This window comes from Liolophura sinensis, chromosome 6 (genome assembly GCF_032854445.1).
Source record: "Liolophura sinensis isolate JHLJ2023 chromosome 6, CUHK_Ljap_v2, whole genome shotgun sequence".
NCBI lineage: Eukaryota > Metazoa > Mollusca > Polyplacophora > Chitonida > Chitonidae > Liolophura > Liolophura sinensis.
Genome location: NC_088300.1, coordinates 59176794 through 59193636, shown reverse-complemented (window position 1 = coordinate 59193636; position 16843 = coordinate 59176794). Strand labels below are relative to the sequence as shown.

Genomic DNA, 16843 nt, shown 5'->3' with positions numbered 1-16843 from the left:
AAACCCTAACGTTATAGGGATAAATCTATTCCTGATCAACCGTTTACAATTTCTAATATATAATGGGAAGAAAATATTTTTGGGTACAAGGGTGTGGTTTAATCTCAAAAAAACTCTGCAGATGCACTTGACTTGGTCTTCTGGATATAGGCTACTCAGGCCGACATGTTTTGTTCTTCTTATTGTAATCTCCTGGAAACATACATATACATGTTTCATTACAACTGAATGTAACTGTGGTGATATATGGATGTGCGGCTTGTGCGGAGGCGCCATGCGTGAGATGGTTCGAGGAGTAACCGGTTATACCGCCCATTTACCCTCTAAACCACAAAGAACACTTGATCTTATACACAAGCTGAGAAATCAAAACTGATACGGTGTATGTAATGAAAGAAGTATTAATTTTATGTAATGATTAAGATGATCAGAATGATACAAAAAAGACGAATCTATAGGATTTCTCATTAATCACGTGAACCGCCCGATAACTTATAATGATTGGAGTAAATTAAGTTTCATTAGCTTAAGATTATGTTTACACAGGATTAAGGGGATTACTATGTATGATAGTCCTTTAAACTTTTAATCGGATTATCTTTAGAGTTATGACTGGGGTTCCCACGCCTGTGATGACACCTTATGCACATTTCTAGTTTGTATAACCATGCATAGTGAAGCGAAGTGGCAATTCTCCATTTGTTTGAATATGTGGCGTGTTTTGAACTATCTGTAGAGGTGTGTAACACAGATGGTGATGCGTTGAACATGTTTGCAAAGATTTAGGACTTACCACCAGTGCATATGACATCCTTACATTATGGTCATAAGCCAATGGCGAACACTCGTACCACCCCCAACACTAAGTAATAAACACATCTAGGATTGAAGTACCCCGTATTATTGATTATACACAGATCCTTAATAAACTACCTGATATTTACTATATCTACCAGTGCATTTAATTCTTATAATTCTTTGTATGTCTCGACGAGGTCAATATATGTAACAGTATTGTAGTTATTAGGGATTACACTTTCTGAAGGGTTGAGATGTATTGCTTTCTAGACGGTTGACATGAATTGCTGGCGATTTGGTGCCTGACTCTGAGGTCGCTGGTTCGAAACCCGCAGTGGTCTCAGTCAATTTCCAGCACTAGAATATGTGTTACATTCATAAGAGGAATCTCTAATAACGATAATACTGTTACTTAAAATCCGCTTTCTTAATGACGAGTATCAATCTGAGGTCAATATAGCTCAACCGTTATGTCGTATGGAGATCACATCCGTTTAACTCACATATTTAACCTCGATAGGACCACTGTCCTCGGGTGTGTATACCTTATGATGCTCCATGTTTTATGTTCATATGGAAACACACTCTGCATCCTGATTCAAATGTTTTCTAGGAATGATACAGCAGAAAATACTGTACGTCAAGGTGGAGTAAAACTGCATTCATTCATTGAACAATTTAGTTGTCTTTTGTGGACAAGTGACTGACAACAAAAGTATGGACATACTTTATCCCGTTCGTTATGGTAAAGACCCAATACCGTGACCGGGAAGAGTACATGTGTGTGAAAAAAAAAAGGGAAGTTGGCGGGAGGGGGATGGGGATGGGGGGGGGGGGGGGGGGGGGGCTGTATGGAATGAACTACAATGTGATTCTACCACGTCCATGTTTATTTCAGACAAAAAACCCATAACAGTCTGATTTGGATAAGGGCTCCATTGCACAAACCCATTTCCAAGTAAAAAATTGAAATACGATCATAGAGCTTATATTTCGGCTTTAGAAATTAAAATTTTGCCCACTTCATCAATATTAGCTGGAGAAAAGTGTCAAAATTTCGACTTCCAGAACCAAAAACATTGCGCATTGTAAAGATGTTTTAAATGTTGTCAGAAATGGCTTTGTGGAATCGATCCCTGTTGTTTTCTCTTCACCTTTACGTGAAAAATGTGTATACGTCATAGACATACGTGCTGATATTGAATTTACGATGTACCATTTGTCACTATGTCCATGCAGCGGAGACGGAGATCAGTATTGAAATAGGCATTAATAGTTCCTCCATTTTTAAAAAAATGTTCCTTCCATCTTTGAAAAATAAATTCTGGTATTATACATTATATCCAACATCTATTTTCTTTATTTTGGTATGTATTTTGTCGATGGTCAGGTTAGATCAGGTTAGAAACAGTTACCGTCTGGCGTGGTATACGTCTAACCCTGATGACAGTACAAGAGTAGTTCCTGCGTGGAATTTGTATTTTTACTCCTAAACACTGAAAGAGAGCTCACAAAGAAGTCTACCGGCTGGATTCCTCACTGGCCGTCTGTCCCTATTGTATAATCTATTGAGGTGAATTAAACTCGAAGCCCCGGGCCCAAACAGCAAGGGGTTGAGTAGAAAAGCCTGGCGAACCCCAACCGTATTCTTTAGGCGATTTCATTGGTTTTGACAAAGCAAAGGGTGGAAAGCGCGGGAGATCTGGACTCCAGCCACCCTCCCCCAAACCTTCCCCTTCTCGTTGTGTTTCCTGAGCAAACTAATGACACGGGGAAACGAGAAAAGCGCTCAGTGGTTGGACGAGACGGTACATTTCACACAGTTTTGGAGGGGATTACGTAAGTGTATATATACCTGGGGACTTGGACCAGGTGTATCACAGTCCACATTGAACCACACAGGTGACTTAATGCAGCGCAGTTTTATGTGTACCTTTATGCATCCTGGACTTGATAACATCTACCATGGCTAACTCTGTTGTCCAAACCCTGTTTGAGGACGCCTTGGATGGACTAACCCCAGTGAAGTCATGTACTGCATTCCTCGATTCCGATGTTTGTATTTCTCCTATGATGGAATATTTTCTCAATAAACCAAGGCCTGGATGTAACAGTACAACGTCGAAGGAGACGTCTGATGCCAAACCAAGGTAACTCTCAGTGCTGGTGTAACCCATTGACCTATATATGTCTTCACTAAATGCTCTGTAAAATTTGAGAAAGTCATGCATAAATCATATGCAGCAATTACCCGAAAAGTGGCAACACATTTCTTCATGTAGATGCAGAATATGGTATGAAAGACACATTCCTGTCATTACAAGTTGCAATGACTTGTACAGAAGATGCATGTGTGCGTATAGGTATGTCAAGCGTGAGACAAAACAATTTCTTGCGGTGATATTTCACCGAAAAATGTATACATATGATGCGGGCTATAAATCCCTGTCTAGTTAGTAATTTACTCAACTAACAGCTATGAAGCCGTGTAGCATGTACTTCAAGGGGTTTCCCTTATACAAACAACTATTATATAATCACTGTAGGCGGGGCATGGATTTTTCTTGTACGAAACCATAGGCAGTACACCATGGTACATTACATAACGTGTCCAATGTTCCTAAATGCTGGTGTAATAAGTACTGAGCTTTTGGGGTGACGCTGACGTTTCTGTTTCTGCTATTTTCCAGGCGCCGATGTCGTACCATAAGGAGAGTGGGAACGTTGTCGGTGAGTAATTGTGTTATTGAATTATGTGTACTGATAAGCATGCAGATCTCGTCACGGCCAGATTGTCATATTTCAGACATATTAGAACAGATAATCACTTAATCAATTAGGTCACAAGCGCAGGGTATGAGTTTATCACTATCCTGTGTAGAATAGCAGGTGATAATCGACAACGTTCTAAAACCATACTTCCGGATTAAATTGGCAATTCATATCTTCTTCCCTTATTTGTTCATAACTACTAATGATAGCGGTGTATATTTTGTCTTGTCGTCGGTTACGCATTGGATTATGCTTCTAGCCAGTGGTTCGATTCCATGTTACGCCAGTTGTTATCATTTCTATAGTTGTCTGACTGTCAGTTTGTCATCCCTGAACATAATATTACACTATACATTAAATGGTCTTGTTAACCAGAATCGGTTTGTGTTTTGTAGGACAAGGACCCTCAACCTAACCTGGATGAATCCCCGAGTAAAGATGGCGTCACGGTAACCGTGGTGAAGCACGATTTCGGCACCAGTCTGTTGCACGACGAGGGCTCACAAGACAGCGGGGTTCGCCTAGACGAAGACAACTCGAGTAGCGATTCTTTCACAGTTCCTCTTGGTCTGCCATCAAGGAAGATAACTCTGTTTGAGGAGGACGCATGCTCCCCTTTGTCCTACTCCCCCGTAAAGTCCAACCCCAAACCAATCTCCTTTTCATTGAGCAATGGGGTAAGCTTTTTTTTCTTTAACCTTCGGATTACTTTCAATATTTCCTTTATTTTCAACTTGAAGTAATACGTATGGAATTGAATATTTGAAGCCTTCCCTAGTTATGAAATACCCTGGGATGTAAAATACGCTTTAATTTTAATCATCACGCGAATCTCCCACGACCTTTCGCTGGTCCTGGCTTCTGGGGAAAATCGCCATGTTCTTCGAGTAAAACACCAATTTCTAAGCAAGTGCAAAAGTGTAAGCACATGTGCATATCTCCCGGAATCAAGGGAAATGAAAACGTATGGTGTGCTGTTGATACTTTTTCTCTCTGTTCAAGGACGATGGGTTCTTTGAGGACTTTGCAGCTGTGGAAACAGTAAGTCAAAGAACACTTGGGGCTTCTTAGCTCCAGGTAGGCACACTGTATAACTGGTGCTGAGCAAAATGTGTGTAAAGGTGGTGTTGAGCAAATGTGGCCATATTTTATGTATTTACATAGATATACTACTGCACGACACTCGAAATTGCAAATGAAAATGATACTGACAACAACGGTAACAGTAACAAACTATATGTTTAATCACGTGTTCGTAGTCTTCATATCCTTCTGTTTACTCATTCGTAGGTTCAATTCATTTTGCAGAGTGACAGCACCGATTTACCTGGCACGTTCGCCACACTCTTCAAAGCCCCAGTGCTTAACACACAGAAAAGTGCCAACGACGACTTTCAGGTAAGTCCAGTGTTATATCCCATCCGCATTACTTCTGTCCGAATAGAAGATCCCCAAATGGTAACATTGTCTTCTCTTTTTAGATTTATTGTTATTATTACTAATTGCAATTTAGTTACTGCTATTGGTCAGATATATTATTGTCATAATTAGTTTGTACAATGTTGACAATTTCTTAGATCAAGAAGCCGACCTGTTTGAAGGTTCTTAACCGCCTCAATTCGTTGGAGATCCGACCAAAGGGAGGGAAAAAGCGACAGAACCTAGACGACGAGGACGAAAGCCGGTTCCAGAAGAGGCGACGTGGTCTGGGGTTTGACAAGAGATCGTGTAGCGAGGAACTTCCGGCCAGAGAGCAGACGAATGCCGTGCCTCTGAAGAGATACCGCTCCGACACAGCTGCCATCATCCAAGCCCTGGATAGAGGTATTGAAATCAACCAATTTTAAAATGGATAGATTCCACAAACTGACGTTTTACTTTCGGCTGATCTAAACTAGATTTGTGGATTCCATAAAATAACAGCAGTGGTCCTGTTTCTTTTAACAGATGCGTCGTCAGGATTCTTGTTAAGGGTTTGCCCAGGGCTCTGCCCGGTTTCCTCCCACCATAATGCCCACCACTGTCGCATAAGTGAAATATTCTTGAGTGCTGCGTAAAACGCCAATCAAATAAATAAATTTCTTGTTAATTTCACAAAACAGGGTCATCGTTGCAAACCATTGCATAGAACTAGTTTGTATAACCATAAGGCATACATGTATTCATATCATAATAAAAACATAATTATGGTACAGAAAACATGTCCAGTATGCAAGTTCAGGGTCAAATAGTGTATAGTGTAAGTTCAGGGTCAAATAGTGTATAGTGCAAGTTCAGGGTCAAATGTATAGTGTCTTCTTCCTATTTTTCGATATTTAGTTGAGAATGACCCGGATCTGATCGGAGACGGCACCTCCTCATTCTGCTTGCCGACGGTACCGGGAAAGCACCAGGATCTCAAATCAATCACACCAGAAACTCTGGCCAAGGTGATCAATCACGAGTATGACCACATCCTAGAGAAGTACGTGATCATCGACTGTCGTTACCCGTACGAGTATGATGGCGGTCATATCCAGGTACGTTAGTTTTAAAATCCACATCTATGCACACCATGCATCAATTCGCATCTGTGAATTTCAGTATTCCACACAGTATTGTTGGTACAGAAGATCGTAATAAATGGGCATAATGATGTTCTTCAACGCCCCAATTTGATATCTTTTGATTTATGTAAGGTAACGGAACTGGCCTTAATGATAGTGCTGCTTGTTTTCAGGGAGGCTTGAATTACTACACCAAGGACACGGTCATGGAGAAGCTGATGAATGAGCCTCTGCAACTGTCCGACTCCCAGAAGCGCATTGCTCTCATCTTCCACTGCGAGTTCTCCTCAGAAAGGGCTCCAAGGATGTAAGTTCAGTTCACGTACTTTGAAGAAGGAAAGTTCAAATTTATCACAAGGATTAACTGACAAATCTCTATCGACAAACTGGTTTGACAAAATAACGAATCAGTTTTTTCTTTTATCTCTCGACCAACAATTTATCAACGGTTGTTGTTGTAGCGGTTATCAGCAGTTCCTCCACCCGTCTGTTAATTGGACTGTCTGGTTACCCAAAATTTTTAGTACGTTGCTCGGTAGTTTTTGTATTTGTCCTCAAATCATTTGTTTTTTAAATTCCTAATATCCTTATCAATTCCGATTTCAGGTCACGATTTCTTCGTAACATGGATCGTGAAGAGAACAAACAGTACTACCCCCATCTCCACTACCCAGAAATCTACATTCTTCACGGGGGCTACAAGAATTTCTTTGAAACACAGAAGGTAAATATCGATAACCATGGATAATAATAGTACACTAGTACCCAATAATTCGTTTCGTCAAGCTGCTATAAATTGGTTTGGATGCTTGTTCATTTATTCCATCCTCTCAAAGTACTGAATCTGCTTATTTATTGCATGCTAACATAGCACATGAGAATACAGCTGTTGGCATGCGTGTGTGCTGAGAAATATTGACCTGTCGGACAATCGCAGCACCATTACATTACTCTCACATATACATGGTGTCCCAGAAGTCGCACACCATCCAGGTTGAGGTTGAATGCTTGAGCTACAGAGCGGTGTGTTGCCCCATCTCTTCCAAACATAAAAACCAATTCAACTCTTTCTTGTACTGTTAGTTTATTAGCCATAATTAAGTCTGAAAGAGTAAGAAACAAATTTAAAATCAGTATTAAATCTGAAACACAGAAAAGATATGAAAATTAAGATGGAGCACGACTTCTGGGGCACCCTGTATAATATCATTGAATCACACTATTGATAAGGCAAGGGCAGCCAACAAACTCGGGTTTCAATGACTGTTATTTGTTATTGCAGGAATTATGTGAACCTCAGACCTACTTACCCATGCTTCACGAGGACTACAAAGAAGATTTGAGGACATTTCGGATAAAATCAAAGTCCTGGGCTGGTGACAAGAAATCTCGGTCGGCACGAGGAAGACTTGGTTTCTGAAAGATTTTAAGACATGGTTAAAACTGTTGGTATTGGAGTGTGCAAAATGTTCCCCGGTATATTATAACATTAAAGAAATCGTTAACCTTTTAATTTAAATGGAAGTATTGACTGGGGGTAAGTTTGAGCGTATTGAGCGAAAATCTTATGAAGTGCTTTAGAATGTTTTATGTCATGTTATGGCAAATATATAGTTATGTTTATTTATTTATTTGTTTTCTCAATTTCGTGTAAATAAATTTACGCTGTATATACGATCGACCTTCCAAATGTTAGCAACTGTAAATATGTATATGTTCAACTATTTAATGATCTGCTTTTTATCTCAATTAACTTGTTTTCCCATAATACATGCGCTTAGCTTATTTATATTCAATGGACGCAAATTTACCTTTTACCCTCAGAATTGTATTTGAGCATTATTTATTGAAATATTTAAGTATAAATTTATTTGTGCTGATCCTTTTGTTTATTGTTTAGAGGTTATGTGAACTTTTTATTTGGTAACTGAATTTTAAGGGCAACACGCATTAATGGGTGCATGACTTTTTATTGAAAAAACGGTACGATACAACTCTACGTTTTCTTTACTATTTTCTTACAACTGTATATATAGGCAGATTGTTATTAATTGAACACACTGTATATACAAATCCAGTAACCATGAAACTATAATAAACAACAAAATAATTCACATTTGCGACTTTGTTGCTCTGTTTTAGTATGTACGTATGTATGACAACCAATGCTCTGCGATTCAGAGGTTCAATCCCTCGTCTGGCCATACATAAGACTTCATAACCGCCGTTCTTTACACTGTCTGCTTGACTTGTGTTGGTCAGGCTTTGCCTGGGTACCAAGCACATTCGATGCACCACTGTGGATTGTGGTCGACCCTGCTACAAGGAGACAGTCGTCATTTGACTGAAACGCTAAATAATCTGCAACCTACAACGCCAACGACAGTTGGTTTCATTGCTCGTATGGGGTACTTCTTTCTCTGGTATACGACTATGGCCACATTATATGAAATCATAGCTGACTGCTGTTGGACACAGACCCCCATTACAACTTCCGTTTTTCGGTAGGGACGATTGTAGTTCTGTGAATTTTAAGGTAAAAAGTCTTTTTTTGCTCCCAGGCGTCCATTTTTGGTGCACAGGTGCATGCTTGGTATTAAAATGCTGGAAACTGTCTAAACTTTGAGGAGGTATGAGCTTTATTGATGAAAGTTTGAAATTCTGGGCGAGAGGACACAAGGTGTGAGGTAGTGATGAGGCTGCGAGTGACGTCCCCTTGGCGTTGCTAGGCACGCCTCCCAGCTGCCGGCATGGAAAGGTCCAGATTTTGACGGTCAACCTATGTCAAGATTTTTATGGCTTCTTTCTCACAGGCTGGGCCAGGTATGCACCAAAGCTTAATGGCCACGGAATGTTTGGGACTGAGCTACAGCGCTAGACGTTAACATTGTCGCTTATGGAAAATTAATGGGGGTCCGAGGCCTGTTATCCGAATCACGTGGGTTAACAGCCGGGTACTATTTCCAGAAAATTGTGGACTCTGGGTTTAACCTGGACTGGCTATTGTTTTCTTGCAATACTTGAGTAATACGTCAGTAGTTTACTCGAGGTGGGGGTACTTTCTCCCGCGCAATGGCGACTCTGGCTATAGGCCGGATTGACTAGTTCTGTAGGAATAATACGTACCAGTTTGTCTACAGAACAATGGCAAAGGCAGGAAAGAACATGGGACCACACAGCTTGGACCAGAATCATGTATATATGCATAAGGCTTTTCGTCGTACTTTTTTGAGTCATATGGCGAGGAGGAATCATAGGTGAGTGTACATGTTTTGTGACTTCTTGTGGCAGAGCTAGTCCATCAGTGCGAACATGTAGATATACGTCTAATGTTCTCAAGGTTACTTTACATCTGGACAAGCATTAATATTTAGTTTCATCTAATTATACACGTACATCTCTACTACTCTATGAGGAAGGGATTTATCCTCTAGGTGACAACCAGTAGGCATTTCCTGTCTTGAGCTCATCATCGGGGAACAGATCAAGTACCGTCAGTATCAAGACACTGCATGGCTGGGATGTCATTTATTTTTTATCACAGGGGTCTCGCATTTTTATAAGGTTGCATCGAGAATATCAGGAGAAAAGGCTGATAGTCTAAGATCGGTATAAACATGCAATTAAATCTTATTTTCAACATCGTGATTCGGTATTATTTTTCAGATGACACCGCCCATTCTCCAAAAAAGTCCTTTTTTTGTAATAACGATGACGTCACACGACAATGAATTCTTGGCATCGAAAACAGGTACAGGAACTTTCACATTATAAATAAGGGAATGTGCATGAATATTAATTTCATTTTCTTTATTATATAGCATACTGCGTATACCCAATTTTTCGATGTATAGATCTTGTTGCAGTACTTGGCAATGGGAGAAGGCAAGTTTGCTACAGATTATGACTGCTTTGGGGAAAAGCTGAAGTGGGGCAACAGACGAGGCAACCAGTATATGTATAGCCAAAAACATTATATACAATGAACTTAGATTGGTGGCAGGTCTACCAAAGAGCTCGTCTGTAGGAGACACATGAATGCAAAACTTCAGCTCAAAACGCATAAAGTACTGAAATTGTGAATTTGGCAATTTACGATATTAATATGCAGAGATAGCATCGTCTATCGTCCCCCTCGTGTCATTGTGCTTTATATGCATGTAAAACTTCAGGCCAATACATGTTGTACTTTTTTGGGTACCACTCCTAGCATTTTGTTTAACTTTCATTCTAATACACAACACACCAAGGAATTCAGTAATTTACAGTATTTAATATGCACACCATCCAATTAACTATGGAATATTCCCCTTGTGTCATTGTGCTCTACATGTGTGCAAACCCTGATCTCATTACCGGTAGTACATTTTAAGATAGGAAAACCAACATTTTTAAAACATTTTTAACAACGCACAGTTCTGGATAAAGTTGCATTAATTTCCAAACGATTCACGATGACAAGATGCGACTTGATCTGTAGTGGAATATTTGTGCATGCATTTAACTGTATTGGAGGTTTGCGCTTTCAGAGTTTCTTCTACCATGCTAGACCCATTTGATTGGAGCTCAATATTGTGCCACACAATTTTCCATTCATACAACGACGGTCAAACTTTGGAGTGGAGAAAATCAGAGTGCATCGAACTTCCCCATGTAGGTCTATATAAGCATGACACACTCCTAGAACCCCTTCTAAGAAGCCATTTCTGACTCTAGTTGAAACTTAGTTTGATTTTTCTTTAACTGAGCGTTAGAAATTAATATTTTGACCGCCTCGTAAATGTTATCTTAAGACATTTGCGTCAAAATTTCAACATATAATATCAAAACCTAAGCTTTCGGACGAGGTTTTTAAAGTTTGACGTAAGTTAGGCATGGCCACCTTGAATCGGTCCACATTAACAGCTTAATTGTTACCAGAGCAATGCTTGACACGCAAGTCAAACGTGAGTTCCCCGACATGCCACTTTAGAAATCTCTGCAGATACAGACACGGATAGAGATGCTCTAATTTTGCACGAAAGTACGTGTATAGTGCCATTGCCGTCCGTCTCGAGTTTAATCTCCCATTCACCGCGACTTTAATACGTTAAAACAAACCACATTTAAGGTCACAGTACAAAATGCATCATTTATTTGAATAAAAAAAATCAGTTAATGATAACGTTACTCATTGTGGATTCTACGAGAACGAATACATGAATCAAGCCTTTTCTCATTTGGCTTTTGAATTAAATTAAAATAGCGTTGAATAAAATAGGTTGACGGATGCAAATTAAATCTTACAACTAAGCATTTGAACATTTAAAAATAAGGTGATATCAACAACACATTTAAAAGAAAGCATGCATATACCACTTTCACGAGCAATTGTAAGGAGTGGCATAAACATGCAGCACGTCAATACCTGAACACTTCTTATCCATGTTGTACAACTTAAAAGTTATGTTTTTTTTACGTGTCGTTGACCAACATTTCTAATTACTAAAATGAAAATCAGCATCAAAGCGTGACGTTATTCAGAAGCCGGTGAAGTCATCAGTCCATGGTTATATTTGTGAGCAGTTACAATATCATTTTATACATATATTTATAGATAAACATTTAACTCCTAAAATACAAAATTAAGCATTTTAACATTTAAAAATAAAGTGATACTCACAACATTTTCATTTAAAGTGTGGAAAGAACACAAAGCACGTCAACGCCTTGACAATTTAAAATTTACAGTTAATTCTCCACATGTCGTTGACCAACATCTTTAATAACTGAAAAGAAGGTCAACATTAAAGCGTGACATCACTCAATTCCAAGTGACGTCATCAACAGGTGTAAACAGCCTTCAGTGCTGACAGACGGGTTTTTATCAGCCCTCGTTTATTTTTATCCCCAGACCAGTGTTTGGCCTCGTTCCGGAATTTCCACAGTTCTTCCTCGAAAAGCTCGTCATTCATTGGTTGGTATGACTGGGGTGTGCAGAGCTCCTGTAAAACAGAAAAAAAAGTGTTCCAGTGTGTTCAGTGAGCTGTATTACGGGGGAGGCCAGATGTGCAAAATGTTTTAAAATATAACAATTCTGAGAAGTCAAGATATATGGAACTGCTCAAATATATATTTTGTTAAAAGCAAAGACAACATCAGACAAAACATATGTTCTTTGTTAGCAGATTACATGTATATTTCAGTCACCCCAATGCCAGCCATTTTGGCCATGTTGTCTAAGAGGTACCTTGTGAGAATAGAAGAATGCCTTGTAGCCGTCGAGTAAAACATACACTTCCGGGTAGTACAAGGATGGATACCTGGTCACGTTATGTTCTCGATCCTGGTTTCTCAAATATCTCAACCTGAAATGAAATCCATATACACTGTGTCCTTCTACTACGGTAGATCCACTTAACTGGTGCTCAATATCGCGCTACAGAATTTTCCGTTCATATAACGACGGTCAAACTTTGGAGTGGAGAAAATCAGAGTGCATCAAACTTCGACATGTAGACCTATATAAGCATGACACACTCCTAGAACCCATTCTACGAAGCCATTTCTGACTCTAGTTGAAACTTAGTTTGATTTTTTTTAACTGAGCGTTAGAAATTAATATTTTGACCGCCTCGTAAATGTTATCTTACGATAATTGCGTCAAAATTTCAATGTATAGCATCAAAACCTAAGTTTCGGTCGAGGTTTTAAATTTTGACGTAAGTCAGACATGGCTTTGTCGAATCGCTTAACATTATATCGAATCTATACATCGCATGTATTTTTACTAGGGTTGCCCGCGGCTTTATATACCGTTTCTTCCGCAAACCTTTACGTCGGACAGTTTATCAGTTTTTTTTTTGATTGGTGTTTTACGCCGTACTCAAGAATATTTCACTTGACCGGCGGCGGCCAGCATTATGGTGGGAGGAAACGGGGGCGAAAACGGGTCAGAGCCAGGGGAAAGCCCACAACCATCTGCAGGTTGTTGATAAGCCTTCCCACGAACCACGATGGAGAAAGCATGGGTTGGACTTGAATTCACAGCGGCTGCATTGGTGAGAAGCTCATCGATGTTTGTGCCGCACTAGCACGATAACCACTACGCCACATACGCCCTACCGCGCCTATAAATGAAATAATTTATTGTGTGCAGTGTGAAACGCCTTTCAAATAACTAAACAAAGCATATACGCTTTAAAAAGAACAGAACTGGTCCTCATACTTACAGCTTTGGTGCTCGTTCTGTGGAGAATTCACAATGGAAAATCAGAACTTTTCGTCGTCCTTCAGTTTTGGATAGAGCAGCGCCTTTAATAAATCTTTCAATCAGGGCGTCTCTGGTGTACACGTTCTCAGAGCCCTGCGGGCATAACAACAACTCATTAAAGTGATGGCATCGCTGGACCGCATGGCATCATTAATATCCATGGTCTGTTCTTGTTTATGTTTAATGCTTATTAATTTCGTTACTTTTCACTTTATATCATTCAATTACACTAAGGAAATTCATGCATAATGAAATCATATCTATTTATGTGGTATACATAAAGAAAATGGCGATCTGGTTACTATGAGAACCGCAGAAATAGACAAATGTGAGTCGCGATACATTGTCATCTGTGTATGTATGTATCCACCAAAAATTAAAAGTCTATATAGTTACAGCCTGGAAACAAATATGGACGGACGGACAGATTGACAGACGGACAAAATCGCTATAACATAATACGCTCCGCCTAAAGGTATGTCCCCTGCATGACGTACCCTGCACCACAACACAATATGTCTTGTCAAAACTCATATTGATTCTAACGACGGCTTGTTGCAAATTTCATCTCAGTATTTTTAAAGCATTTTTGAGAAACCCGGCCCGGACCTACCACCACAACAGAATATGTCACTGTGTTGTCAAAACTCATACTGATTCCAACGTAGGCTTGGGTTGAATTTTATCTCTGTGTACTAGCCCAGTATTGACTTTTAAACTCTTAATGCATTTTTGAAAGACCGGATCCGGACCTGCCACCACAAAAGAATAATTCACTGTGTTGTCAAAACTTTTAGTTCACGCATCTGTATATTCAGGCGGGAAATATGTACTTACCTGGATATGGCCGCCATCATACTCGTACGGGTAACGGCAGTCGATGATCACGTACTTCTCTAGGATGTGATCATACTCGTGGTTGATCACCTTGGTCAGGGTTTCCGATGTGATCGATTTGAGATCCTGGTGCTTTCCCGGTACCGTCGGCAAGCAGAACGTGAATGTGCCGTCTCCGATCAGATCCGGGTTACTGTCCGCTAAAATCAGTATTGGAGAAACATGGAAAATCGATAAAGTTTAAATCGAACGTATATGCAATTTAACATGCTTTACATGCATGTAAGTAATACATATATACATGGTACAGTGGGTTAGGCTTGCAACTCCTGTAAGCACAAGGTGCACGAAGTGTGAACTCAATACCGATTCGAATATGTTTGTTCCTCCCCGCTCCCATTACTGGTGGTGACAGTACGCAGTTAATGGCGGTTATCGAACTGTTTGCACAGTGTAAAGGTGACCGCTTCTGTGACTATAATGGTCAGAGCGTGTGCGTCGACGTCCGCAGACCCGGGATCAAATCCTGCTCGAGACATACCAAAACTGGTATTTGTTACTGCCTCGCTTGGTTCTCAGCAGGTTAGAGCTAGGAAACAGAGCTGGTTGGTCCGGTACATGACTGAAAAATGGTTAAATACGACGTTAAACCCAGGCATTCTTTCATTCAGGGTAAAGTTCTTTGAAGGTTTTCCACATGTTGGTCTGTATACGTGGAGAAAGTTCGTCACTAACAAATGCGGATGGTTTACCCAGAGCACTACAGTGTCTTCCATTCATGAACTGATCTCCGTTGTATAAGTAAAACGTCGTCAGCATACCGTTTAATTAAAACGACAGCCAACTAAATAAGCACAAAGAGTGAAAGCTGTTAATGGAAGAAACACTCATGTCGATAAAAACTACTTTAACGTTAACTCAAGTAAAGTTCCCTACCAATTCTCAATCTGTGTACTGACTGTTCTAAATGTATAACATACACTCCCTCAAACAAGAGAAGAAACGAACTTTGCTGACAGAGGAGTAAATTGTGACGTTTGTAATAAAACAAACATTATTGTGAAACCTTAGTACAGTTTTGAACAAAACTCACCTCGTGCCACAGCAGCGTCGATATGTGTCTTCATTGGTGATGACCCCAGGCTGAATGGTCCACCGAAGTGGGGAGAAGATTTCCATTGGCTATTGGATTCTTTTGGCGTAACATTGGATGCGGCTTGGTCATGGACCGGTCCAGCCACAGGAGAGTCTACTTCCAGGCGTGGGTACTGCACCATAGACACCACCGGGCCAACGATCTACAGAAGGAATACTTGCAATGTAACAGTACTTTTTATTAATAATAAAGGTAATATATGCCACTAAAACGGAGTGCAAAAAATCAAACATTCGCTTCTATTCTAACGAGCTGGTTATTAGTTGAGTATTTAATTATTTTGTTTAAAGGCTTCAAAGACATCGTCCACCCTGAAGATGTTCAGAATAGAACATTGCAGTACTCGGGCAAGTTAATCAAAAATCAACGTGTGGCGCTTGGCAAGGTGACCAATAATGCAGATTTTACATACATGTAGGTTTGGACTGTTGTCCACCACTAAGTGTTGTGGCTTGTAGTGTGTTACGGTATACGGATGTGTTAGAAAGACACATTAAATTACAACTTTCTTTGTGCATACCACATAAACGCACAGTATGCATTAGAAAACACCCACCCAATAGGGTTTCTCTGTGTTATAGAACGACCCATCTCCGTCGTTGGATGTTGTATCTTTAGTCTGCAAAACAAAGCCAAACGTATCAGACTTCAATCATAAGTTATAAAAGCTAGTGGCAAACAAGTGGCCCTTCTTAATATATTAGACAATCATATACAAAAAACATACATGCAGTATATACGATTTCCACAATGACTGGGTCGTATAAGTTCAATATTACTACGGCGTCAAACATGGATAAAAAAATCCAAAATATTACGTGTATTTACATTTACTTACCGCAGGCACTAATTAAAAATTTGCATACATTGTTAAATTACGAAATGTGGTATTTGCAGACAAAATTACAAGATGAAAGGCCACAACCGATAAGAGTTCTTACCACAAACGGAGACAGAGGAAATGAAAGTTTCATCTTCGGCCGTTTTACGGGCGTTGACGTGAGAAGCATTCTAGCAGGCTTTATAAGGCTGGGCGAAGCGGTCAAATAGCCGGGAACAGCAACTCGTCTGGGAAACTGCTCTGACGTCAGCTTCGTCTACAACAGTAAGTATATTTCTGTGTAAGAGAGGGTCACAGTACAACCAGAAAAAGCCTCTAGCCAACTTAGAAGAAGAAATTAATTTAACACTCAAGTACCTGCTGCTTCCTGAGTAAGCAGATCTTTACTAAAGCTACAGATCGATGTCCAAGCAAAATATTACGAATGGATGTATTTACTTGTACTTTGATCCTTTATTATCTATTTCTATCGAAACATATAATAGTTCGTAGATGCAGCACATGTAAGTTGTTGTATCTGTACCATATGTATATGTAGCTTTGGAAGAGTTTTTTCTTCTTAAGCTTAGATGTAAACATACTGGGCATACAGTACCCTCTCCTGCTTTGTAAAGCCTGGGGTGAAATATGATAAACCAGTG

At 39.8% G+C, this 16843-nt stretch overlaps 2 protein-coding genes across 2 annotated transcripts; one reads left to right on the top strand and one right to left on the bottom strand.

Moving 5' to 3' along the window:
- The first annotated feature begins 2763 nt into the window (after window positions 1-2763).
- Window positions 2764-7536, top strand: LOC135467396 (M-phase inducer phosphatase 1-like). Its single transcript, XM_064745170.1, has 10 exons — window positions 2764-2948; window positions 3489-3528; window positions 3966-4247; window positions 4573-4611; window positions 4879-4968; window positions 5148-5394; window positions 5890-6089; window positions 6290-6423; window positions 6723-6840; window positions 7399-7536. The coding sequence occupies exons 1-10, from the start codon at window positions 2764-2766 to the stop codon at window positions 7534-7536; spliced, it is 1473 nt and encodes a 490-aa protein (XP_064601240.1).
- A 4339-nt stretch (window positions 7537-11875) lies between these two features.
- Window positions 11876-16432, bottom strand: LOC135466331 (M-phase inducer phosphatase 1-B-like). The gene is made up of 7 exons (XM_064743765.1): window positions 16303-16432; window positions 15918-15980; window positions 15299-15503; window positions 14206-14405; window positions 13328-13461; window positions 12346-12463; window positions 11876-12100 (listed from the first exon to the last, which is right to left on the bottom strand). The coding sequence occupies exons 1-7, from the start codon at window positions 16369-16371 to the stop codon at window positions 11939-11941; spliced, it is 951 nt and encodes a 316-aa protein (XP_064599835.1). The 5' UTR covers window positions 16372-16432; the 3' UTR covers window positions 11876-11938.
- Between the last annotated feature and the right edge of the window lie 411 nt (window positions 16433-16843).